At 39.5% G+C, this 26,282-nt stretch overlaps 1 protein-coding gene across 2 annotated transcripts in view; it reads left to right on the plus strand.

Annotated features, from left to right (window-relative positions):
• The first annotated feature begins 2,781 nt into the window (after positions 1 to 2,781).
• LOC127632975 (DCC-interacting protein 13-alpha-like) overlaps positions 2,782 to 26,282 on the plus strand; it is a 28,295-nt gene continuing 4,794 nt past the window's right edge. Inside the window, exons 1-16 of one of the 2 annotated variants that reach the window (XM_052111829.1) lie at positions 2,782 to 2,950; positions 3,873 to 3,971; positions 4,897 to 4,956; positions 5,118 to 5,189; positions 5,284 to 5,371; positions 7,576 to 7,617; positions 7,726 to 7,784; positions 10,008 to 10,154; positions 14,911 to 14,993; positions 15,321 to 15,479; positions 15,858 to 16,046; positions 17,757 to 17,799; positions 18,832 to 18,888; positions 18,990 to 19,081; positions 19,457 to 19,636; positions 19,756 to 19,808. In XM_052111829.1, the coding sequence (XP_051967789.1) occupies positions 2,897 to 2,950; positions 3,873 to 3,971; positions 4,897 to 4,956; positions 5,118 to 5,189; positions 5,284 to 5,371; positions 7,576 to 7,617; positions 7,726 to 7,784; positions 10,008 to 10,154; positions 14,911 to 14,993; positions 15,321 to 15,479; positions 15,858 to 16,046; positions 17,757 to 17,799; positions 18,832 to 18,888; positions 18,990 to 19,081; positions 19,457 to 19,636; positions 19,756 to 19,808 (1,477 nt within the window). In that variant the 5' untranslated portion in view covers positions 2,782 to 2,896. The remainder of the gene's footprint in view (positions 2,951 to 3,872; positions 3,972 to 4,896; positions 4,957 to 5,117; positions 5,190 to 5,283; positions 5,372 to 7,575; positions 7,618 to 7,725; positions 7,785 to 10,007; positions 10,155 to 14,910; positions 14,994 to 15,320; positions 15,480 to 15,857; positions 16,047 to 17,756; positions 17,800 to 18,831; positions 18,889 to 18,989; positions 19,082 to 19,456; positions 19,637 to 19,755; positions 19,809 to 26,282) is intronic. The other variant, XM_052111831.1, reaches the window with a different exon arrangement.

Consider the following 26,282-nt stretch of genomic DNA (forward strand, 5'->3'; position numbering starts at 1 on the left):
TCATTCCTCTGGCAAAAAAATTGCACTGTACATAACAGATAACAGATTTGTATTAGAACTGCACTATGTATGTGTGTGTGTCTGTACGTATGTGTATAATTATTATTTATCTATGTCTTGCTGCTGTTTTTGTATTGTTGTGCACTGGAAGCTCCTGTCATCGAAACAAATTGCTGATAAAGCTGATTCTGAATGAATTAGTGGATTTCTGCAGCCATCTACTGGTTTATTTTGTCATGACATGATTTTCAAGTCATGTAATTGTTCTTTTGCACCAGATGCCAGTAATCTGCCCCAATACATGTCACACTCTCACATTTTCTTAATGTTTCAACTTATAGAAGAGTAGGTTTTTACTGTAATGAAATTAACAAAAAAATAATGCTTATTTTTAAGGTACATAAGATCTAAATAGCATAAAATCTCCCGAAAAATGCACAACTTTAGTGTTTTTACTCGTTTATTGTTTTCACATACAATACAAGTGTGAGTCTAAAACAACAGTGCACAAGGGTTCATTGAATAGTTTTTTTTTCTTCTCAATTTTAGACATTATTTACTGGAAATCTTCCCTTCTGTCTCAGCTCTCAAACGTTATTTGCATTGAGAATAATAAAGGCCATGTCGACACACCTGGTTTAATATCATGGACGCTTCGTTTGGTTGAGTTGATCATTGAGTCGATGACAGAATTTACATTTAGTTTGAACTACGCCTTAAACGTAAATAGTTTTAAAGCACATTGGACCTCCATTTTCTTTTTCTCTCTCTCTTTCCGTTGTTCTGTGAGGTCATATCAGTGTCATGGTTGAAGCATGTCTCAGGGAATGTGGTCCATATCTTGGATTATGTTGATCACTTGATCTTCTGCTCTAAACTGAAGGCTGCACTCATGGAGCATAAACACTGGCCTGAAATCTGCTCAATTCAAGGTTTGTCAAGTCTGTCAAGTATATTTCACAACAAAAGCACAAAAAGGAAATGAGATTACATATTGCATAAAGAAAATGAGAAATGAGATTACATATTGCATAAAGAAAATGAGAAATGAGATTACATATTGCATAAAGAAAATGAAATCTAATTTTAGGACCATTTAGATTTATTGCATTGTGACACAACTTTCACAACACTGTCATCCTCAATTCTTATTACTGCAATGCAAATTGTTAAAAGTCCCACAAAGTGTTTTTATGGAATACATGCAAAACTCAATATCTTGTTTTTCTCTTTCGATATTGGGATGAAATATGACCTGAACATGATCATAAGTTAAGAGGTTATAAGTACAGTACAAAGTGGTGTAACACATGATTAAGTTCTCTGTTTGCAGCATCTCTGTCAACTGAAGGTCAGGAGATGTTTGGGTCGACTGCATCTGAGAGCTCCAGATTTCATGAGCTTCCTTCCGTTGCCAGATCCATTGAAGCAGTACATCCTGTAGAAAGAATATGATCTCTACAGCCAGACATGTGGCTATAATGTTCTAAAAATGTGAATAAAGATGTGCAGAGAAACTTATGTGTTGTTTTGTTTTTAAAATAGGGTCGATATAGAAAGTGATTTTCATTTAGTGTTTATGCTCTCTATTAATAATCAAATATTAAAGCTTTTGACTGAGTCTGAAGAAGGCAGTTCACGTCTGATTAAAGGATAAGTAGCAAAATGACAACACAATTTACAACTTAATATGATTCTTCATATTACAAAGTTCAATATCGTCACTCCATATCATATGTTGTGCATACAACCATATGTTGTCCTAAATATACTAATGTTTTCTTAACAAACAGAAAATGTGAACAAAGTCTTACATATTATTAATATATACAGAAGTCAATTATTTGTTTCAATAATAAATAAATAATGGATGATATATTGTGATGATAGCCATTGATACATTTACTAGTCTTCTAGATAATTTGCTTTTTTTTAGGAAACAGACTCATTTATAATGCTTGTTATTAGCCTATATAGAAATATTTTTAGGGGGTTAAATTTTTTATGCTGTTAATTTTAACATATTGACAACTTCTTTGACAAATCACCTTATTGTAATAAAGAGTAACCTTAGATAAACATCATCTATTAAAAAATATTCAAAAAGTTTCCAGCAACTCGTGATTAATATAATAATATTATTATAATAAATCTCAGGGAGGAAAATGATTTATTTTTTCATTTTTTGAAAGAGAAATTAGTAAAATTGTATGCATAATATCATATTGAACATATTGATGTAAATGTCTGCACAATATAAGTAAATAATACAACAAAATACGAAAAATAAAGTTTAATAAAAAAATGTATTTATATAAATAAAGCTCATGGGGCATCTCTCCTACAACACATGTTATTTCACAAATATGTTATTTAATTTATAAATATTATAAACAGTCGGAGTGATTAAAGAAGACATTCATAGGTGAAATATTTGGCCAATATAATCATATTATTAACCAGTTGGGAGCCACAAATGGCTTTTATGTCTAAAAAACAAGTGCACACGTCATTACAACATCCACAGTGTCTCGACCAATCAGCCGACCATGTTATTTCACAAATATGTTATTTAATTTATAAATATTATAAACAGTCGGAGTGATTAAAGAAGACATTCATAGGTGAAATATTTGGCCAATATAATCATATTATTAACCAGTTGGGAGCCACAAATGGCTTTTATGTCTAAAAAACAAGTGCACACGTCATTACAACATCCACAGTGTCTCGACCAATCAGCCGACGGAAAGGGGCGGGACTTCCGCGTTGGTGGGCGGATCCGGGTGGGTGTTGGTTTGTCAAGAATAAAGCGAACAGCAACATTGTAACGTTGCAACTTTGATTTTGAATAAACAAATTGACATATTATTACGTTCGCGACAAAATTGCAGTCATGCCGGGAATTGAGACATTACCGATAGAAGAAACTCTGGAAGACAGTCCGCAGGTAAATAGTCATTACTTAGCAAGCAAGCTAGCACGAATAAATAAAAATAACGACATAGTAATAAGCGTACTGTGGCTGTTGCTGCTTATTCAAAGCAGATAATATCTCATGATTTGAATCTTTCTGGCTTTTAATGGTGATTTCCTTCTGGTTAGCTTTGCTTTCATGGGTGCTGGATTTGGCAACATCAGTTATACACACACACACACACACACATAAGGAAATTGTATTGTTTTCTAGAGAGAGTCTATGGATTGCTTTTATGTAAGATACTTGAACTATGCTGTTAAAAGTAGTTAAGATAATCATTTATAAGAGTGAATCACTGTCATATTTGCATTAGGTGGGGTTTCTTATCCATCTTGGGGTGGGGTGCTATACATATCTGGATGGCTGATATAAATGCAGATAATCATAATACATTTTAACATGTAAACAAAGTACTGTTTTTAAACTTCAAAAGAAAAAACATTGAAAACAGAAAGTGTTGTCTCTCCAGTGTCCATTGACAAATCTCTTGGGTCAAGCGAACACTTATCGGCAGATACCGATAATCGCAAAATGGCCAAATATCGGCCGATTAATCGGTGTATAGCAGCCTATCACTACTTATGATGTCATTTGTAATGAAAATACATAGAAGCATCACGTGGACTCGGACATTTGAATGGCACTCTTTTGTAAAGCACATTGTTAATGCTGTTTTAAAAGCTGCTGTATAGATTTGAGATACTTTCTACTGTTTAGATGAAATCCTGATGTCTCGTATGTTTAATTATAAAGGATGATTATTCAAGTGTTTGACTAACAGCAATAATACAAACATGTTATTTATACATATACAATACTTGTTGTGTTGGTAAAACCCCTTAAAAGGTTGTCCCGTGCACCTGCAGATATACATGAATGTTTGTTTTTGTAGACGCGCTCACTGCTCGGCGTGTTCGAGGAAGATGCACGGGCAGTTTCCAGTTATTTCAGTCAGCTCTTCAAAGCCATGCAGAGAATCTATGACACTCAGGTGAGAACAGCCCCAAGTTTACAGAGATTAACATTCAAACCAGACTAAATATTAAATGTTTTTCATTTCGGTTTGTTCTGATCAAAAACTGATTTTTTTTTTGTTCTGATTCAGAACTTCCACTGCCCTAAAATGTTACGGGTTAGAACAAAATACCAATGTGAAATACCAATTATAGTGTTGCCAGATTCAGTTTCTTCCTTAATTTCATGAAAAAATTATCAGACCAAATTTAACCGGTTACCAGGATTTAAAAATACCGTTTTCACTCCAGAACAATTGTAAATATCTTTGTTCTCGTTTCGGTTACGTACTGCTAAAAATGTTGTACGTTTTCGTTTTTTGTTCTTTGAACCATTTTTAGTCCCTGATTCAAACTCCACCAGCACCACCTGATATACATTAAACATTCACTTGATTAATATTAAAGTTGTTTTTGATAACTTTAAAACTAAATATTTTTTAGGGGTGAATCACACGAAAAGTGTCAAGGTGTCCAGCTCATATTTTATGACAAAAATTTTAAGAAAATAGTATAATATATTTGGCTTAAAGAAAGAGAAGCTAATTGTTCAGACTATTTAAATGTTTTGTATTGATCATCTTCATGACAATTAAGCAATTTCACTCCTAATTTGTATTACTGTAAGGCCAAATACATTATTAAAGTATTTATACAATGCAGTATATTTTGTAAGTTCTACTTACAGTGCTGTCTTGCTACAATACAGTAAGGAGAATCATAAAGTAACTCAAATGTAAACTTTCCATACAGATTGTGATAACGAGAATTTGCAGTGGTAAAATGTGCTCAATTGTCATGAAAATAATGTCACAATGCTAAAAATCTGAATAGTCCTATAACAGACTCAAATCAAAATATTATAATAATTTTTGGTCTTATTTTTTTGGTTTGTCTTTCCAGAACGAATTGAGCGCAGCCACTCATTTGACATCTAAGCTACTGAAGGACTATGACAAACAGGTAATGTTTTGTGTTTTGATTGTTTCATGTGTTATGTCGCACCATTCTAATGTTCTGTATGTCAATTTTGCCCATATAAGAAGTTCAGACCTTTTTCAGTTTCATTGATGTTATAAAGTCATTTTGTTGATATTAATAAAGAAATGTTCTTATATTTGCAGCGTTTTCCTCTTTGGGGCGACGATGTGGTCATGAGTTCAACTCTGCAGCAGTTTGCCAAAGTCATTGACGAGGTCAGAACACCATCATTCTAATGACTAATTCACTTCTTGTGGGAGCACTGGTTTGGTTTGTGGTGTTTAATTGGGTTTTACTGTATGTTTGCAGCTCAGCTCCTGTCATGCAGTTCTCTCCACTCAGCTCGCAGACGCCATGATGTTTCCCATAACTCAGTTTAAAGAGAGAGACTTAAAAGGTATTAGACAGCAATGCATTATGGAAGAAAGCTTTCGTCTCAGTGACCATAATGTATTTATTTATAATACATTAATTTCTGGAATACTTGATTGTGATGTAATTTGTTAATTCAGTGCAATTAATTATTAAAAATAATATTGTGTTACAAAATTAATGCAATTAATCATTCCTGACTGTACGTAAATCCCATGATAAGGAATTTTCCTACCAGCAGTGTTAGTTTTTGCAGTCACAGTCAGCAGGGGGCAGTGAACCGACAGCTCCCGGTCTTGCAGGGGTCTCGAGACATGTTTTTTTAAAGTTTCAAACTATAATTAACCTGACACATCATCATAAAAATGAGTCCTTTATGGCTGGAGACGTTGGAAACCAGTAAAATGCAGTGCAGACACAGTGAGATGCTACAAAAGTGTCCTTCTGACGAATGTGGACAGGCGAAATGCAATAATGCATCCAATTAGAAATGATATATATAAAATAATGATAGTTCAATATATACAGTAATATATCATTCTAATAATCATATAAAATAATAAAAATTATATATATTTATGTATATCAAATAATGATAATCCAATGTATAATAGTCAAATTCTTTATTAATATTAGATATATATAATATTTATAATAATTTGGATTATTATATATTGAATTATAATTTTAAGGGGAACCTATTTCTTCAAATATTGATGTATGTGATTCATTTGATTAATTAATTGACAATTTTTTTTTTTTTTTTTTATTTGATTAAAAGCTTTAATTGATTATTACATACACACTGGCAGCCAAAAGTTTGGAATAATGTACAGATTTTGCTCTAATGGAAAGAAATCTGTACTTTTATTCACCAAAGTGGCATTCAACTGATCACAACGTATAGTCAGGACATTAATAACATGATAAATTACTATTACAATTTACTTAAACTACTTCAAAGAGTTCTCATCAAACAATCCTCCATGTGCAGCAATGACAGCTTTGCAGATCCTTGTTATTCTAGCGGTCAGTTTGTCCAGATACTCAGGTAACCTTTACCCCACACTTACTGTAGCACTTGACCTTTCACCCCACACTTCCTGTAGTACTTGACCTTTCACCCCACACTTCCTGTAGCACTTGACTTTTCACCCCACACTTCCTGTAGCACTTGCCATAGATGTGTCTGTCTTGTCGGGCTCTTCTCACGCACCTTACAGTCTAGCTGATCCCACAAAAGCTCAATGGGGTGAAGATCCGTAACACTCTTTTCCAATTATCTGTTGTCCAATGTCTGTGTTTCTTTGCCCACTCGAACCTTTTCTTTTTGTTTTTCTGTTTCAAAAGTGGCTTTTTCTTTGCAATTCTTCACATAAGTCACCCCTGATTCTTCTCTTTACTGTTGAACATGAAACTGGTGTTGAGTGGGTAGAATTCAATGAAGCTGTCAGCGGAGGACATGTGAGGCGTCTATTTCTCAAACTAGAGACCAAATTGTCCTGGTTGCATGGGATGGTAGAGTCACATGGAGTAACCTCCTTGTGGGGAGGGGAAAAATAGCTTTCAGCTGTGTTTGTTATAATGGCAAGTGATTTTCTAGTATCAAATGATCAATTTATCATGATTACGCAAGGATAAGGTGTTGGAGTGATGCTGCTGTCTAGATTTGATCAAAAATGACTTTTTTCAAATAGTGATGGAGCTGTTTTTTACTTCAGTAATGTCCTGATTATACTCTGTGATCAGTTGAATGCCACCTCAGTGAATGAAAGTACCAATTTCCTTCCGAAAAATCTGAACATTATTCCAAACTTTTGGCCACCGGTGTATGCATAAATCGATTCATATGTAAATTGTTGCATTGAATTGAACGGCACAATTTAAACAAAAATTAGTTCTGATTGTGTTTCATGATTGAGGCCCAGTGAGTGCTAAACTGTGTAATTGACCATTGTACTGGGCAACATAAATGTTTTATGTCTCGAAAATCATACCATGCTCTGTTCCTTCTGGCATAATGCAATTATTAAAACTCAAATCAGTATTTCATGTCCTTTTAATTTATTTTTGTATGCAGCTGTGTAATAAGTGGGATAATAACAGTCAGCCTATCATTATCAGTAAATTAACCCCTTAGTGTTGTTAAAATACCCCAATCACCCTTTCAGTTTTATTGTGAATATTTGTTTTCCTCCACTTATTGTGATTAATGTCTTTTACGTGTAGAAATTCTCACCCTGAAGGAAGTGTTTCAAATTGCAAGTGATGGTGAGTGCCAGTTGTTAATGATTTTGTTTTTCTAGATACTACATGATTGCTGTAACATGCATTAATGGCTTCTTCATTATGTTCTCTTTAACCATAATTTAATTTCAGATCATGACGTGGCCATCAACAGATATAGTCGTCTGTCTAAACGGAAGGAAAATGAGAAGGTGTGTGAGTTTTTATGTATTGTTTGATTGACGGCTGAATTATGAGCAGTTGACTTTAATGTGTGTCTTTTTATTGTTCAAATTCTGGCAGTGTTCAGACATATGCTGTGCTGGCTGTCATTGTTTAAGTTGTCCTGACCACCGATAGACAAGCATCTGTTACACAGAAACGATTGCCGGATGTGTCATGCGTCCTTGTTTAGAATAAGGGAAGAGAAAAAAATAGAAAGCACTTAAAAATTCTTAGGTCTGTTAAATTGTTGGTTTAAAATTTGATTCATATAACTGGGCAATTTAGTCAATTTATTTAAGTCTGGCATCAAGTAGCGTTAAAGGAAAACTTTTTGTAGATTGGAGGTCAGCTGATATTTCGGTAAAACCAATATATCCGTCAACCTCCAATCTTCAATTAGTTTACCTTTAAGGGTAGAAAGAAGAAAGAGAGCATCAACTCAGGCATCATGGAAAGTTAAAGTAAAACATATTGTAGATTAGAGGTCAGCTGACATTTCGGTTAAATCGATATTTCGGTGAAATTATATATCGGTCGGTATATCGCTTCCAATCTTCTGTCAGAGAATGCAGAGATGGGATCCAGGTGCAAAGTTGAAGAAATAAAAGGGAATTCATTAAATACAAAATAAAAGGGAAAAACTCCCACAAGGGAGAAAACAAACATAATCAACCCTGTAGGGGAAAAGAAAAATCTAGGGCTGGGGCAGAGGGAAACGGGGAACCAGGACCAACCAGACCGGACAGGGATGGGATGAGGAACCATCAAGACTGACCAACTACACAAGACCAACTGGAACACACAAGATGAACTGGCACTGGACAACAAGCACGAGGAGACTAAAATAGGGAGAGAAATCAACAGGCGGGATGTGACGTAAGACAGAGAGAGACACACGGCGATACAAAATAAAAATGACATACTCTCACAAGCATGAGCGAACATCACCAAGACAATGAGGCAATATACACCCATGCCAAACGACAAACAAGAAGAGAGAATTCGTAGCGACACCAAACAACTGATGCCACGCATTCTCACACTAAACGAGACCTGAGTGTGCATCGGGAGGCAGACGCCAAGCGATGCACGCAACAGGCAACAAAAACAAGACACCTGTGCGTGAGTTCGGCCACACACCCGACACCTTAGACCGAAGTGACCGAACCTCAGCACAACATGAAGATAGCTAGCGACCCGGGCATGCAACACGCGAGAGACAGACAAACTATTGACGCGAGTGCCACTGCCAAGATGACATAAGCGCGATGTCAATAACAGACAGACATGGAGCACGAGTGTTCCGGATCCTGACACAGACCGATACTGAACCAGACAGGAAGTCAGGATCCAGACACCATTCTCCCGACATGAAACAAGACAGACCGAAACCACGTGCTCACACAAAGACGATCAACATCAACTTGCGTTTCGCAAGACAGACATGGGACAATAATGCCACAGTCCTGTCAGACAAAAACCTAGACTGACAGAGTGACAGAACTACAGAACTACATTTTCCTTTAGCGGTAGAAAGAAGAAAGATAGCATAAACTTAGACATTGTGAAGTTTTAAAGGAAAACGTATGTTAGAGTGGAGGTCGAACGATATATCGGTTTTACAGCTTTTTGGAACTATCGGTGATCAGCAGAAATTACTGGCTATAGTTGCAGATAGTTTTTGAAAAATATATTAATCCTTTCCGGCGCTGGAGTGTTCTACAGTATAACAGCGGCCTCTAGAGGTGAAAACACTGACTCTACGTGGAGCTTGTTGTGCCACATGTCTACTACTATTGATGAATGATGATCAGAAGAGTGCATGTTTTGTTTCCCTTATGTGTTTTGTGTGTGTTGGGAGAACAGTCATTTCAAAATAAGAGTCCCCAGTGTATTGCAGGCTTGTTCGTAGCTAAAGGTCCCCATGCACCAAGTCTTTTTTTTCTGGTTATTATTGTGATTACTGCCTCTAGGATTTTATTAATTTTGGGCTTTTGTTGCCTCTATGTCTGTGCCTTTAACATTCAATAAATCGATTTTTAAAAACTATCAGCAGATGAATAATTGATCTGCCTTTTCTAGCAGCGTAGTTATCGGTATCAGCGTAATCCACAATCATTTAACTACTATTGTAGATTAATATTGTAGTTACCTGAACTAAATCACAACACACCAATGATGAATAAGGAAATATAATGTGTCCACTGCAGGTAAAGTCTGAAGTTATGGAAGATGTTTACACCTCTAGGAAAAAGCAACACCAGATCATGATGCACTACTTCACTGCCCTGAACACTCTCCAGTATAAGAAGAAGACTGCTCTGTTGGAGCCATTATTGGGGTACATGCAGGCACAGGTAATTCTTTAGAGGCCCTACGGTCATGAAAAACCTGGAAAACTTAGGAAGTTTTAGAATATTTTTGTTTAACGTATAAAAAAATTGACACAAATAATAAAACATTAGCAATGTACCAGTTTTACATTAAATCAGTTTTTAATTCCTTAAACTTTACGCAATGGGAGAAAAGTGTCCTGAGTTGATCCTGCCAGGCTACTCAGCCTTACAGGCTCTGATAAGTGTGGGGGTGGGGTAAGGGCACCTTTGTACAAAGGCTGCCTGGCAGGAACAAACCCAGGCACCTTTGTACAATGGGCAAAACTTCACTAATGTTTTTCCCCACTTTCTGTGCCAAAAATGGGCATATATACATTTTTAGGAGGTACACGCTCAATTTGACAGCACATCCTAACACAGAAACTGATTGTGTGATGCAGTGAATGCTTATTCATTACGTGCAACGCATGTCCCAGGCATAATAATCACGGGAGCAGATTTACTGTACTGAGAATGGAGACTTCACCCGCAAGCAGTAAACCAGGTGTGCTGCCATATCGCTTCGCATCGCCGAAAACGCTCACTGACTTTCTTATGAATCAGTGTCAAAAGCAAAACCACGCAAGAGAGACCCAGCATGTGCGCAATAGAGACTGAGAAGGCAACTGCAGCGAGGTAAACCTGTAAAGACTGAACTTCTGCAAATTAAACTTCAGGATTCAATATGTTTTATATTTCTATGTATAATCTCTAAAAAACACACTGGAAAAAGCCAGAAGATTTTGCCCCAAAATGTCCACTGATTTTATGGCATGTGTGTGTATATATATATATATACTTGTATCAAAGATTAAAACATGTAAAAATGTTTGTTGTAAAGTATCATGTACCATTATTTAATCGTGATTAATCACAGAAAATTGTGATTAGTTATTTAAAAGTTTTTAATCGATTCACATCCCTAACAAATATAGATGTACTGTATAAATAGAGATAAATATGTATTAGGGCTGTTAATGGATTATATTTTTTGCTCAAATTAATTTCATGATATGCAGAGTAATTAATGTCAATATTTTCAAAGAAAATAAATATTATATATATATATATATATATATATATATATATATATATATTAGGGCTGTCAATCGATTACATTTTTTATCGAATTAATTACATGGTGTCCCAATTAATTAATCGCGATTAATCGCATATACAAATATTTGCTGAGAAAGCCCCTCATATAACAATAATTCAATATATAATTATGAAATAATTCTACATAGTTATCTTTAAATATTCAAAAAATTATATATATATATATAAAATAAACAAATATTCAGAAAATTTAAATGCATTACATTCTTGTGGCAGAAGAGTAATGACAAGTAATGAGTAATTGATAAGACAATATAAAAAGTGGCTTTAGAATACAATATATTGTTTACTACCATATTATTGATCTTAAGTCAATCATTGTCACACAGTTCACAGCAATCCTTTTCACAAGTGAATTTGTCGATCAGTTGGAGATTTATTGTGAGGGTTTGTTTAGGGACCCGTCAATATTACATGTTAGACATTATTTTTTATAGAAACAAGCCACATAGTACACAATACTACAGATAGATTTTACAATAATGCCAAGACATTATATTCATTACATAGTGCAATGGTTTTCAATGCTTTGGAGTTGTTGGAGGTACAAAGAGTATTTAAATGATATTTCAAGTCTTTACAAAAATGTGCAAATAGGGGCTTTATTTACATAAATTTACACTTATGTATTAAAAACTTGGCAAGAAAAATAAACAGATTAATCAGAAAATATTAACTTAAGTTATCAAATCTGTGAAAACCAAATAAAACGTCTTTATAAAGCAAAGAAAAACTAGTTAAAATAGAGGTACGTACAAACAAACAAACTTTTCATCACAGCATAACAGAAGGAGCAAAGTGGATCTATTTCAGGGAGCATGTTTCTTAAATAAAGATTGACTGAGTAAAAACACTGTAACAGTTTAAAGGACACCTCCTTAACCTTGTTGGTAATTGTCATGGATGAAGTTGAAGGCAGACACGGGACGAGGATCTAATTGCAGCGACACTTTATTAAATAAAAAGGCAACACGAAAAAACACGAACAAAGGAAACATCCACGATGGGAAAAGGTAAAACAAAACACGGAAGGCATACAAAGGGTTAACGAAAACATGGAAGGCTTACAAAAGGGGTAACCAGGGAACAAACCAAGACAGAGAGCACGGATAACAGGCGTCCACATACATCAAAGACTGACAGGGGAATGGAGAAATAAACAGGGTTAAATACACAGAGGTGATGGAACTAAACGATACGCAGGTGAAAACATTGAGTGAGTGCTGGCAGGTGGTGAGGGCAAGGAGAGTTGGGAAGTGTAGTTTTCTAGACAATGACTGGTGAAAACACGGACCGGACCACAAGAAACGTGACATGGAATGTGACATGCTGAGTGAAACAGAAAACACGGGGCAGACAACACAGGAACGTGACAGTAATTACCTCATACATATTTAAAGACCGTACGACCTGCGTCAGATATGCTTGTGTCGCGTCTCGTGTGTGTTGCGTCATAAAAATTAAATGTTTAGGTCAATGTCGAGATAAATATAGTTTAATACTCAATCTTTAAACACATCTTAAGATCCCTTAAAGATCGCATTTGCGCTCCAAGTGTTTTGAACGCAAGAAATTGTTTTCTTCACTGTATAAACTGTGTGTTGCTCACACAGCTGAAATTTCAATTACTGCCCTCTGCAGTAAACAGGTGGTACTACAAGCTTGAATTTCTCAGTTAAGCATTGCGATTAAAGTGCGTTTGTCAAATTAATCGCACGTTATTAACGTGTTAAATCATCAGCCCTAATATATATATATATACACTCACCTAAAGGATTATTAGGAACACCATACTAATACTGTGTTTGACCCCCTTTCGCCTTCAGAACTGCCTTAATTCTACGTGGCATTGATTCAACAAGGTGCTGAAATCATTCTTTAGAAATGTTGGCCCATATTGATAGGATAGCATCTTGCAGTTGATGGAGATTTGTGGGATGCACATCCAGGGCACGAAGCTCCCATTCCACCACATCCCAAAGATGCTCTATTGGGTTGAGATCTGGTGACTGTGGGGGCCATTTTAGTACAGTGAACTCATTGTCATGTTCAAGAAACCAGTTTGAAATGATTGGAGCTTTGTGACATGGTGCATTATCCTGCTGGAAGTAGCCATCAGAGGATGGGTACATGGTGGCCATAAAGGGATGGACATGGTCAGAAACAATGCTCAGGTAGGCCGTGACATTTAAACGATGCCCAATTGGCACTAAGGGGCCTAAAGTGTGCCAAGAAAACATCCCCCACACCATTACACCACCACCACCAGCCTGCACAGTGGTAACAAGGCATGATGGATCCATGTTCTCATTCTGTCTACGCCAAATTCTGACTCTACCATCTGAATGTCTCAACAGAAATCGAGACTCATCAGAACAGGCAACATTTTTCCAGTCTTCAACTGTCCAATTTTGGTGAGCTCTTGCAAATTGTAGCCTCTTTTTCCTATTTGTAGTGGAGATGAGTGGTATCCGGTGGGGTCTTCTGCTGTTGTAGCCCATCCGCCTCAAGGTTGTGCAGTTGGCAGACAAGCCTCTTGTTCATTGGGAAAGGAGGAAGCAGCAATTGGGTTATCAACCAAAAAGACTTTAATTACAATGCAAACACTGACGCACACACACAGTGGCTGCGTGCATCTCTCTCTCTCTCTCTCTCTCTCTCTCTCTCTCTCTGGCATCCCTGGATCCTCCTTTATCTCTCTTCCGCTGATTGGGCTACTCAGCACTGGGCGTGCATCCTCACGGCCCGGCCACGCCCTCCTCCTCGTCACATAACCCCACTGCCCAATTCAAGCTGGGGAAACCATGAGGGGATGAGGAGGGAGGAGCCATCGGTTGGTCTTCCCTTCCTCCTGGGAACCTGGGCAGGATGAGGGGAGGGAGGTGAGAGCGAAAGAGAACGGGAGAGCCTGAGAGAGAGAGTAGAGAGAGAGAGAGCGAGAGAAAGGGAAACAAATGTCAGGATCCTGACAACGCTGCCATTCGGTCCTCTGCCAGCTGTCCAGCAATCCTCCATGACGCCGGGTGATGCACTGGATTTAGCCTCCTGGCAGATGGCAGCACCTCCTCCACCTCCTGGCGAACCGCTCCAGTACCATTGAACCAATCTTCTCCTCTGCGTTGCGACACTCTGTCAGTAGCGAGGGCTCTCTGACTAATATATATATATATATATATATATACTGTATAGATACTGTATATAAACTAGATTATTCTGTGAATACAAATTTACCCTTGTGAATGCAATCTCCTTAAAACTTGTTTTGAAAATAAAGCAACACTTTTCAATTTGGTTGTATCTGTTTACATGAACCAAGTTTTGCAGCATTTATTATAAAAAAAAAATGGTGCAGTGTTGATCATTTATGATACTTATTGCATTTACTAATGTTATCAATAAAATCTTATTGTAAAGTGTCACTATAAATATTCTTATGGCGTAATTACAAACAATTGGAGAAGACATGCAGAATTCATTGGTCAAAAAAAAGGGTGGTAACCCTGATAGTGCTGCTTCTAACCTGAAAAATACTCTTAAATTGACTGGTAATGCATATCACTGATAACATCTGATAATGACCTTAATTATTCATTATACAATTCTTTTGTCTTTTTAACAGATCAGTTTTTTCAAACTGGGATCAGAGAATTTGACACAGCAATGGGACGATTTTCTCACTGACATTGGAACCAGCGTTCAGAAGTATATTTCCAAATATACTACACTAATGCACCCTACATATGATACATTACATATATTAATAGAAGTTTATAGTATTATTATACAGTATGTTTATTTAAGTACATTACGTAAACTATTGTACTCTAGTATCATTGCTGTCAGTAATGTTTTACTTGTACTTCTGTATGTGTGTGTACTTGTTGTTTCTATTTGTTGATAAGGTGTTTTTTTTTTGCATAAAAACTGTTACTGGAAGTAAATGTTAGTTCTTATTTTAACAAGAAAGTATAAAAGACAAATGCCAGATTTATCATTTACTCAGAACTTAATTTCTCTTTGTTGTCATAGTGTTCGCAGGGAAATGGACAGTGAATTGGAAACCATGCAGCAAACGATTCAAGACCTGGAGCAAGTCAGTGACCCACAATACATGCCCGACCCTGACCTGAACAAAATCCCTGTCAATCGAAACCTTACGCGCAAGGCCGCCTATCTCAACATTCGAAAGTAAGAACACACTCAACTACTTTCATTTACACAACCAGTCAAAAGTGGACACACGTACTCATTCTTCATTATTACTGTTTTCCACATTTAAGAATAATAGTATTGACTGTTTAGCTGCAAAACCAGTGTAATACAATCACTCCAGCTCATCCATTTAAAAACTATTATGCAATTTAAGTTTAGCTAAGAAATTCACAAGTAGACACAATTTATAATCGTCATAACAACTAATTACCAGCATTTAAGATAAGCCAAATTCTGTCAAGTATGTCAACTTTTCGTCTGAAAGTGTAGATATGTCTCATTTTAAATCAAATCAGTATTTGTACATTCACCAGGTGTCTGTATTTCTCATTATCCTGTGCTTTAAACGTACAGTAAAACAGGTCTGGTGTCGTCTACCTGGGATCGTCAGTATTTCTTCACACAGGGTGGAAATCTCATGAGCCAATCACGTGGAGACGTGGCGGGGGGTCTCGTTATGGACATCGATAACTGCTCCGTCATGGCGGTGGACTGCGAAGATCGACGATTCTGCTTTCAGATCACATCGTTTGATGGCAAAAAGTAAGATTTTTCAAAACACAAGTTTTACTCAAAAACGTAATCCTTGTAAATTACAAATTATTTCTCAAATAATTATCAAAATGTATTACTGATTGCACCTTGAAAAAAGTAATAAATAAAAAAGTAAAGATTACTAATCACTCTTACATTTAAAGTATTTTCTAAAACCCCCTACTAACACTCTTCAAAGAAAAGCTTTTGTTTATTCACTTAACAAATTCAAAATAACATCTATACACTCGGTAACACTCGCTTCTCCCTTAAAATGACTCTCAAAGTAGCAAATGATGTACACATGAGCGTAATCCATGATTTAAATGTATTCCATGCTCGACATTTAAGAGAATACGAATCATGTTCATTATTTTAGTAATTTGTGTAACTCAAGGAAGTAATTGAAACCTAATAGAAAGTCAGTAACTGTAATCTCATTACAATAACAAGTAAAATGTAGTTACATTTACCATTTGACTAGAACTAATTTGAACTAAATTGCTTTGCAATCACATTACACTTCACAGTGTTAGCTACAACGTTGTCAATCATTTTGTTTCTCTGCGTTATCCCTTATTTAATGTTTACCTTTTCTAAAATATTTGCCAAAATATGGATTCAACATCATATATACAGATCATTATAATATACTGTATGTATATACAGTACCTATAATGTGTATGTATATATACACACAGTAATATAGTTGGTAATAATCAGGTAATGACATTCTGTCAGGTTTGGTAGTAGACATACGAGGACTCAAGCACAGAAGTAAAATGAGCTTAATTAAAATAAAAAATAAAGAAAATCCAACAAAAACTACTCCGTAGGGGAAACTCCACAGTCCAGGGCAGGTGAAGAGTCGACTGGCTGGGCTGGAGAAACAGGGCTGGAACTGACAAAACTGGACAAGACAGGAACTGACTGACAGACACCTAACAGTTGAAAAATCCAGAGTGGCACAGAAAACACAGGGAGGTTAAATAGGGAAAGAAATTAGTAGGATAATGAGGGAAAGCAGTTGAAGAAAATTAACTAATAACAAGTGGGTAGGGCCAGGACGTGGGACAGGAGAGCACATGGCAAACAAACCTAACAGAAGCCATGTGCTCGCACCAAACACAATAGACGAGACAGAAGAGCACATGGCGAATTAACACTATTGTATGGCATGTGCTTAAACAAAAAACAGCACAAAAGACTGACAGAAGGGCACATGGCAAAAGAACTGAATCTGAAACCATTTTCTCACAAAGACATTACATGGAGCATGAGTGTCCTGATCCCGACACCAGAACCGAGATCGAACTAGACAGAAGTCAGGATGCAGACAGCACGCTCCGAACATGAAACACAAAATAGACAGAAGAGCGCATGGCAAGGAAATCAAACCCAGAGCTGTACTCTCCCACAGAGACACAAACAAAGACAGACTGAGCACATGTGCTCAACACAAACATTGAACATGGATGTCAGGATCCCGTCACCAACCATTAAACATGACTGATCAAGGTGACAGGATCGTGACACCTACAGTATGTTAAGTCTTCTAAGCTAAAACATTGCCAAACAAATTCTTAAGAACTTCTCCAACTTGATTGAATACTTATTAGATGGTAAACAATTGGAGTGTCGTCTCTCAATAGATGAGAAGCCAAATATCGAGTCCTTTCGAGTCACTGCTGTCATTAAATATCTACCTCTGTACTGCAGGGCGGCTATATTACAAGCGGAGAGCAGGAAAGACTGTGATGAGGTGAGAGACACTTTGTTTAATCTGATTTGTCTCATATAAAAGCATTTTAATAAGATGAATTGTCAAATAGTAAAGATGTGAACATGGGTGTGGTGATGTTGGCGTGGCTGAGCGACGTCTGTGGGGAGCGTTGCTTGGAGAAGGAGAACGGTAAGGATTGACACCTGTGGGAAATTCTCTCACAGATGTTCTTTGTTTCATTGAGAGCTGGAGGAGGATAAAAAGGGTGTTTAGACTGCCGAATGAGAGAGGGAGTGCGAGAGAGAGAGACGCACAACACTGAATGTGCTCAGGCATTTTATGTTGTGCATAAAAGCAGTTTGTTATTTGACACTGAAAATTGTAGAAATAAAACTCACGTTATAATGTTTAACAGACTCCCGCTTCCTCCCTTAGAAATAACTCAAGAAAGTCAGAGACTTTGTCACATTGGTCATGTTGTGGTCCCATCTTAGCGACCATGGCCGTTGTCACGTCTGGGGTTGTGGTGGAAGATCCCTCCTGGAGTACTAAGCTCCGTAACACCTGACGGTCCTCTGCTTGAGCCTTTTCCAGTGCCTGGAATTGCAAGCAGGGCCTGGTGTTGTGCGTGGTGGTGAGGGTCTCGAAGATTTAGGCCAGCGGCAAGTACTCCATGACTATGTATCCTTCCTCCAAACAATCCCAGGGTTCGGCACCACTGTGACAAAGTCACTGACTTTCTTGAGTTCCTTCTGACGTAGGAAGGTCCAGCATGTTTTATTTCTACAATTTTCAGCGTCAATCAGCAAACTGCTTTTCAGCACAAAATAAAATGCATGAGCACACAGTCAGCATCATGCATCTCTCTCTCTCTCTCTCTCTCTCTCTCTCCTCCAGCAGTCTAAACACCCTTTTTTATCACCCTCCAGCTCCCACTGAAACACAGAACAGCTGTTAGAGATAATTTTCCACAGGTGTCAATCCTTACCGTTTTCCTTCTCCCAGCCTTGCTCTCCACAGACGTTGCTAGGCCACACCCACATCACAACAATGGGTTTTTATTTATTTTAGTGGATTGCAACAATAAACAACATCTCCAAGAGGATTTACCTCAGTGAGAACCCAGAAGTAAGTGCTGAATTTAGTTTTACTTGCACTGTCATACATTAAGATCTTAACCTCTGCAAACACAGCAAAATAACAAATATGAATCTTTCTCATATCTGCAGGAAATCGCAGCTAGACTGAATCAGTCGGCTCTTGAAGCCATGAAACCTTCGCCCTCCTTTCAACAGCGACATGAGAGTTTCAGACCGAACACGTGAGTTTAGAGAGCATCACGTCAGTGCTCGTCTGTAGTAACTTACAGTATGCACAATACGTAAAAGGATACCAGAAAGGAGCCCAAAGTAACACAACCAGAAGGTCATCCACTATTTTCCATTATTTAGCAGTATTTCCACTGCTAAAAGGACAATTTAGACAACTTTTCAGCTCAAATAACAAATTTTTGTATAAAAAAATTTGTGTAAGCACTTTCGAAAAAAATACGAGCTTCACATTTAGCTTGTAAACCCTCCATTACACTTGCCCCATAGACTTGACCCCATAGTGCCTTTCTATAAACACAGGGTTTTTTGTTTAGTTTTTACTAAATGTTTTTTCTCAATATTATCTTACTTTTTCACCCCTTAAGGCAAGGTCAAACCAAAATGTCGCGGTCAGGCAGTCAGTGTTCCGTGGGGTCAGAGTCTCCGGCGCTGTCTTCTCTCTCTGTGGATTCGCTGGTGGCTCTGGACACACCCATCCAGTTTGACATCATCTTACCCATCAGCGAGGAACACACGAGTCAGACGAAGATTTCCAGTCAGGGAAGGTCTGTGCTTATAAGTGCTTGTAAAATGATAGAAAAGGAGTAAAATGATCTTGATTGTCATTATAGAGTTAATAAGCATTGACAAAAAGCATTGATGTGAGTTTTCTCTTTGGTGAAAGAAGGACTAATCCAGTCGGGGAGTCTGGAGGGTCACAACCTGAAGAGAGTGAAGGTATGTTCAAACATCAGAATATCATAAAGCCCTCACACTGTCCTGAGTTTTAAAGGAATAGTACAACCAAAACGGAATATTCTGTCATTTACTCTCTCAGATGTTGCTGTTTATCTGTATGCTGTTATTTTTTTCTGCAAAACACAAAAAGGGGGAATTTACTATATACCGCCATGTTACTACACACAGTATAGTGGAAAGCCTTCCCAAAAGAGTGGAAGTTGTTATTACAGCAAAGAGGGAAATTGATGCCTAAGGTTTTGAAATGAAATGTTCATCAAGCACATATGGTGTCCACAAACTTTTGGCCATATAGTTTATTTTGTGTTTTCAAATTATATATATATACAGTATATATACACTCACCTAAAGGATTATTAGGAACACCTGTTCAATTTCTCATTAATGCAATTATCTAATCAACCAATCACATGGCAGTTGCTTCAATGCATTTAGGGGTGTGGTCCTGGTCAAGACAATCTCCTGAACTCCAAAATGAATGTCAGAATGGGAAAGAAAGGTGATTTAAGCAATTTTGAGCGTGGCATGGTTGTTGGTGCCAGACGGGCCGGTCTGAGTATTTCACAATCTGCTCAGTTACTGGGATTTTCACGCACAACCATTTCTAGGGTTTACAAAGAATGGTGTGAAAAGGGAAAAACATCCAGTATGCGGCAGTCCTGTGGGCGAAAATGCCTTGTTGATGCTAGAGGTCAGAGGAGAATGGGCCGACTGATTCAAGCTGATAGAAGAGCAACTTTGCCTGAAATAACCACTCGTTACAACCGAGGTACGCAGCAAAGCATTTGTGAAGCCACAACACGCACAACCTTGAGGCGGATGGGCTACAACAGCAGAAGACCCTACCGGGTACCACTCATCTCCACTACAAATAGGAAAAACAGGCTACAATTTGCAAGAGCTCACCAAAATTGGACAGTTGAAGACTGGAAAAATGTTGCCTGGTCTGATGAGTCTCGATTTCTGTTGAGACATTCAGATGGTAGAGTAAGAATTTGGTGTAAACAGAATGAGAACATGGATCCATCATGCCTTGTTACCACTGTGCAGGCTGGTGGTGGTGGTGTAATGGTGTGGGGGATGTTTTCTTGGCACACTTTAGGCCCCTTAGTGCCAATTGGGCATCGTTTAAAAGCCACGGCCTACCTGAGCATTGTTTCTGACCATGTCCATCCCTTTATGGCCACCATGTACCCATCCTCTGATGGCTACTTCCAGCAGGATAATGCACCATGTCACAAAGCTCCAATCATTTCAAATTGGTTTCTTGAACATGACAATGAGTTCACTGTACTAAAATGGCCCCCACAGTCACCAGATCTCAACCCAATAGAGCATCTTTGGGATGTGGTGGAATGGGAGCTTCGTGCCCTGGATGTGCATCCCACAAATCTCCATCAACTGCAAGATGCTATCCTATCAATATGGGCCAACATTTCTAAAGAATGCTTTCAGCACCTTGTTGAATCAATGCCACGTAGAATTAAGGCAGTTCTGAAGGCGAAAGGGGGTCAAACACAGTATTAGTATGGTGTTCCTAATAATCCTTTAGGTGAGTGTATATACAGTGCATCAGTAAAGTATTCACAGCGCTTCACTTTTTCTACATTTTGTTATGTTAACAGCCTTATTCCAAAATGGATTACATTTTATTATTTTCCTCAAAACAATACCCCATAATGACAGCATGAAAGAAGTTTGTTTGAAATCTTTGCAAATTTATTACAAATAAAAAAAGAAAAAAATCACATGTAAATAAGTATTCCTATATAACTATATAAGGTCCCACAGTTAACAGTGCATGTCAGAGCACAATCCAAGCCATGAAGTCCAAGGAATTGTCTGTAGACCTCCGAGACAGGATTGTATCGAGGCACAGATCTGGGGAAGGGTACAGAAAGATTTCTGCAGCATTGAAGGTCCCAATGAGCACAGTGGCCTCCATCATCCGTAAATGGAAGAAGTTTGTAACCACCAGGACTCTTCCTAGAGCTGGCCACCCGGCCAAACTTAGCGATCGGGGGAGAAGGGCCTTAGTCAGGGAGGTGACCAAGAACCCGATGGTCACTCTGACAGAGCTCCAGCGTTACTCTGTGGAGAGAGGAGAACCTTCCAGAAGAACAACCATCTCTGCAGCACTCCACCAATCAGGCCTGTATGGTAGTGGCCAAACGGCCTGCCTGGAGTTTGCCAAAAGGCACCTGAAGGACTCTCAGACCATGAGAAACAAAATTCTCTGGTCTGATGAAAAAAGATTGAACTGTTTGGCCTGAATGGCAAGTGTCAACCAGGCACCACTCATCACCTGGCCAATACCATCCCTACAGTGAAGCATGGTGGTGGCAGCATCATGCTGTGGGGATGTTTTTCAGCGGCAGGAACTGGGAGACTAGTGAGGATCGAGGGAAAGATGAATGCAGCAATGTACAGAGACATCCTTGATGAAATCCTGCTCTAGAGCGCTCTGGACCTCAGACTGGGGCGAAGGTTCATCTTACAACAGGGCAACGACCCTAAGCACACAGCCAAGATAGCAAAGGAATGGCTACAGGACAACTCTGTGAATGTCTTTAAGTGGCCCAGCAAGAGCCCAGACGTGAACCCGATTGAACATCTCTGGAGAGATCTGAAAATGGCTGTGCACCGACACTCCACATCCAACCTGATGGAGCTTGAGAGGTCCTGCAAAGAGGAATGGGAGAAACTGCCCAAAAATAGGTGTGCCAAGTTTGTAGCATCATACTCAAAAAGACTTGAGGCTATAATTGATGCCAAATATGCTTCAACAAAGTATTGAGCAAAGGCTGTGAATACTTATGTACATGTGATTTTCTCCTCCCCCCCCCAAAGATTTCAAACAAACTTCTTTCATGTTGTCATTATGGGGTATTGTTTGTAGAATTTTGAGGAAAATAATGAATTTAATTAATTTTGGAATAAGGCTGTAACATAACAAAATGTAGAAAAAGTGAAGTGCTGTGAATACTTTTCGGATGCACTGTATAGTGTGTGTGTGTGCGTGCATGCGTGCGCGTGTGTGTAAATTATAGCATGACCAGTGTACAGCCATTGTCAAAATAATTGGCAGTGACATACATTTTGTGTTTTGCAAAGTTTGATGCTTCAGTATTTGTGATTATTTTTTCCCATGTTTCTATGGTATACTGGAAAACAATGATAAGCATTTCATAAGATTTAAAGGCTTTTATTGGCAAAAACATTCAATATATGCAAAGAGTCAATATTTACAGTGTTGACCCTTGTTCTTCATAACCTCTGCAATTCACTCTGGATATCAGATTCTGGGCCAAATCCTGACTGGTGGCGATCCATTCTTGCCTTATTAGTGCTCGGAGTTGATCACAATTTGTGGGCTTCTACTTGTCCACTCGCCTGGTTCTCTATGGGATTTAGATCTGGGGTGTTGCCTGGCCACGGATCCAAAATTTCAATGTAATGATCTCCGTGCCACTTAATTATTACTCTTGCCTTGTAACATGGTGCTCCATCATGCTGGAAAATGCACAGATCATCACCAAATTGCTCCTGGATTGTTGGGAGAAGTTGCTCTTGCAGGACGTTTTGATACTATTCTTTATTCATGGCAGTGTTTTTGGGCAGAATTGTGAGAGAGTCCACTCCCTTGGATGAAAAGAAATGCCACACATGGATGGTCTCAGGATGCTTCACTGTTGGCACGACACAGGACTCATGGTAGCGATAACCTTTTCTTCTCTGGACTATCTATTTTCCAGATGTCCCAAACAGTCAGAAGGGGGCTTCATCAGAGAAAATAACTTTGCACCAGTCTTCTGCTGTCCAATCTTTGTACTTCCTTGATGTTTTTCTTGGAGAGAAGTGGGTTCTTTAATGCCCTTCTTGACACCAGGCCATTGTCCAAAAGTCTTCACCTCACTGTGCGTGCAGATGCACTCACACCAATCTGCTGCCAATATTGAGCTCTGCACGGGTGGTGACACAATTCTGTAGCTGACTGCTCAGGAGGAGATGTCTTGGTGCTTGCTGGACATTCTGGGACGTCCTGAAGCCTTCACTGCAGTTGATCCTCTCTCCTTGAAGTTCTTGATGATCCGGTAAATGGTTCTTTCAGGTGCAATATTTTTTGCAGCAATTTCCTTGCATGTGAGGCCATTTTAATGCAAAGTGATGATGGCTGCACGTCTTTCTTTAGAGGTAACCATTGCTAACAATGATTGGAAGCACTTCTTCCCTCCTTTTATAGCAATCAGTCTGCTCTTATAATCCAATCAGAATGATATAGTGATTTCTCCTGACTAGTACTCGTTCACACTTTCCCAGGTGCTGCTGATATGATTTGTGAAATGATGTTAGTTGGTCATTTTGTGACAGGGCCTGTCTGAAATCTGAAATTTGGGTTTTTGCAATTATTTAAAATGCATCTGATAACTCTGCACAATAATCTAAAAACACTGTGAATCAACACCACAACAACTGAAGCAGAAAACTTTGTCACTGCCACTACTTTTGGCCACGGCTGTAATCCGATTCCAGAACGCATGACTCTTGTGAGTTGGTTCATTTGAATCTACAGTGCAAAACACACAGTGCTACCTCCCACACAAATGACTTTTATCAGCCAGTTCTTTTTCAAAAACGTCCTGAACCATTTTTGACTCTAAATGTACCAAGAACTGTTACTCTGTTATTTGTACATAAGTGAGTTCAATCAAGTAATTACTGGATGGTTGTTTATATTACAATGTGTAGTTAAAGATTGTTAGGAATTCCTTGTCTTGTTTCACTGTTGCCCTCTGTCTGCCATTTTTGTCACCTTGCATTCCATAGTTTTCACTTTTGTCCCTTGTTTAGCTCCACTGTCTCACTTGTCATTGTTTAGAACTACACTTCCCAGAATCCACCTGCCATCATCACTGCCATTTTGTTCATTGTTTTCACCTGTGTCTCATTCTGTCATCACTCACTGTGTATTTAAGCCCTGCTTTTTGTTCACTCCTCATCGTTCGTTGAATGTTGTTAGCCTGGTGTGTGTGTTCCCTGCCCGTGTCGTCTATGTTATGTTTATTTCCCCATTGAGGGTTTTCCTTTGTATTTTGCCTGTTTGTTTTTGTAATAAAGTTGAACTGCAACTGGATCCGCATCTTCTCGTCTGCCTTCGCTGCTCGTTCATAACAGAACAAACGACCACACTATGGATCCAGCGGTTCAACGAGCAAACTTCCACCTGAAGCAAGAGGACCGCCCTATAGAGGACCACATCCGCGACTTCCTTAAGCTGGCGGGTATCTCGGATTTCCCGGACTCCTCTCTTGTGGTCTTCTTCAGGAGCAATCTGCACCCCGCACTTAAGGAGCGGTTGTCACAGGCAACGCGCGGCTGGACGCTCCATGCGCTCCATGCTTCCTCAGCTCCGTCCTCTTCTCCCCGAGCCTCCTACGGCTCCGCTCCCAGAGACTCCAGAGCCTTCTAGGGCTCCGCCTCCCGAGCCTCCTACGGCTCTGCTCCCAGAGACTCCAGAGCCTTCTAGGGCTCCGCCTCCCGAGCCTCCTACGGCTCTGCTCCCAGAGACTCCAGAGCCTTCTAGGGCTCCGCCTCCCAAGCCTCCTACGGCTCTGCTCCCAGAGACTCCAGAGCCTTCTAGGGCTCCGCCTCCCGAGCTTCCTACGGCTCTGCTTCCAGAGACTCCCGAGCCTTCTAGGGCTCCGCCTCTAGAGCGTCCTACGGCTCTGCCTCCTGAGCCTCCCTCAGCTCCGCCTCCAGAACCTCACGAGCCTCCTACGGCTCCGCCTCCTGTTCCTCCTACGGCTCCGCCTCCTGTTCCTCCTACGGCTCCGCCCCCAGAGCCTCCTGATCCTCCTACGGCTCCGCCTCCCGAGCCTCCTACGGCTCCGCCCCCAAAGCCTCCTGAGCCTCCCACGGCTCCACCTCCTGAGCCTCCAGAACTTCCCACGGCTCCGCCTCACGAGTCTCTTATGGCTCCGCCTCCCGAGCCTCCTACGGCTCCGCCTCCAGAACCTCCTGTTCCTCCTACGGCTCCGCCCCCAGAGCCTCCTGATCCTCCTACGGCTCCGCCTCCCGAGCCTCCTACGGCTCCGCCCCAAAGCCTCCTGAGCCTCCCACGGCTCCACCTCCTGAGCCTCCAGAACTTCCCATGGCTCCGCCTCCCGAGTCTCCTACGGCTCCGCCTCCTGAGCCTCCTGCGGCTCAGGCCCCAGAGACTCCAGAGCCTTCCTTGGCTCCGCCTCCTGAGCCTTCCTCTGTTCCGTCTCCTGAGCCTTCCTCAGCTCCGTCCTCAGAGCCTTCCAGGCCTCCTGACCCGGCCCCTGTCCTGTGGCCTTCTCCCAGGGCCCCTGACCTAGTCCCTGTCCTGTGGCCTTCTCCCAGGCCTCCTGACCCGGTCCCTGTCCTGTGGCCTCCTCCCAGGCCTCCTGACCCAGTCCCTGTCCTGTGGCC

Source organism: Xyrauchen texanus, chromosome 39 (genome assembly GCF_025860055.1).
Source record: "Xyrauchen texanus isolate HMW12.3.18 chromosome 39, RBS_HiC_50CHRs, whole genome shotgun sequence".
In the NCBI taxonomy this organism is placed as follows: Eukaryota; Metazoa; Chordata; class Actinopteri; order Cypriniformes; family Catostomidae; genus Xyrauchen; species Xyrauchen texanus.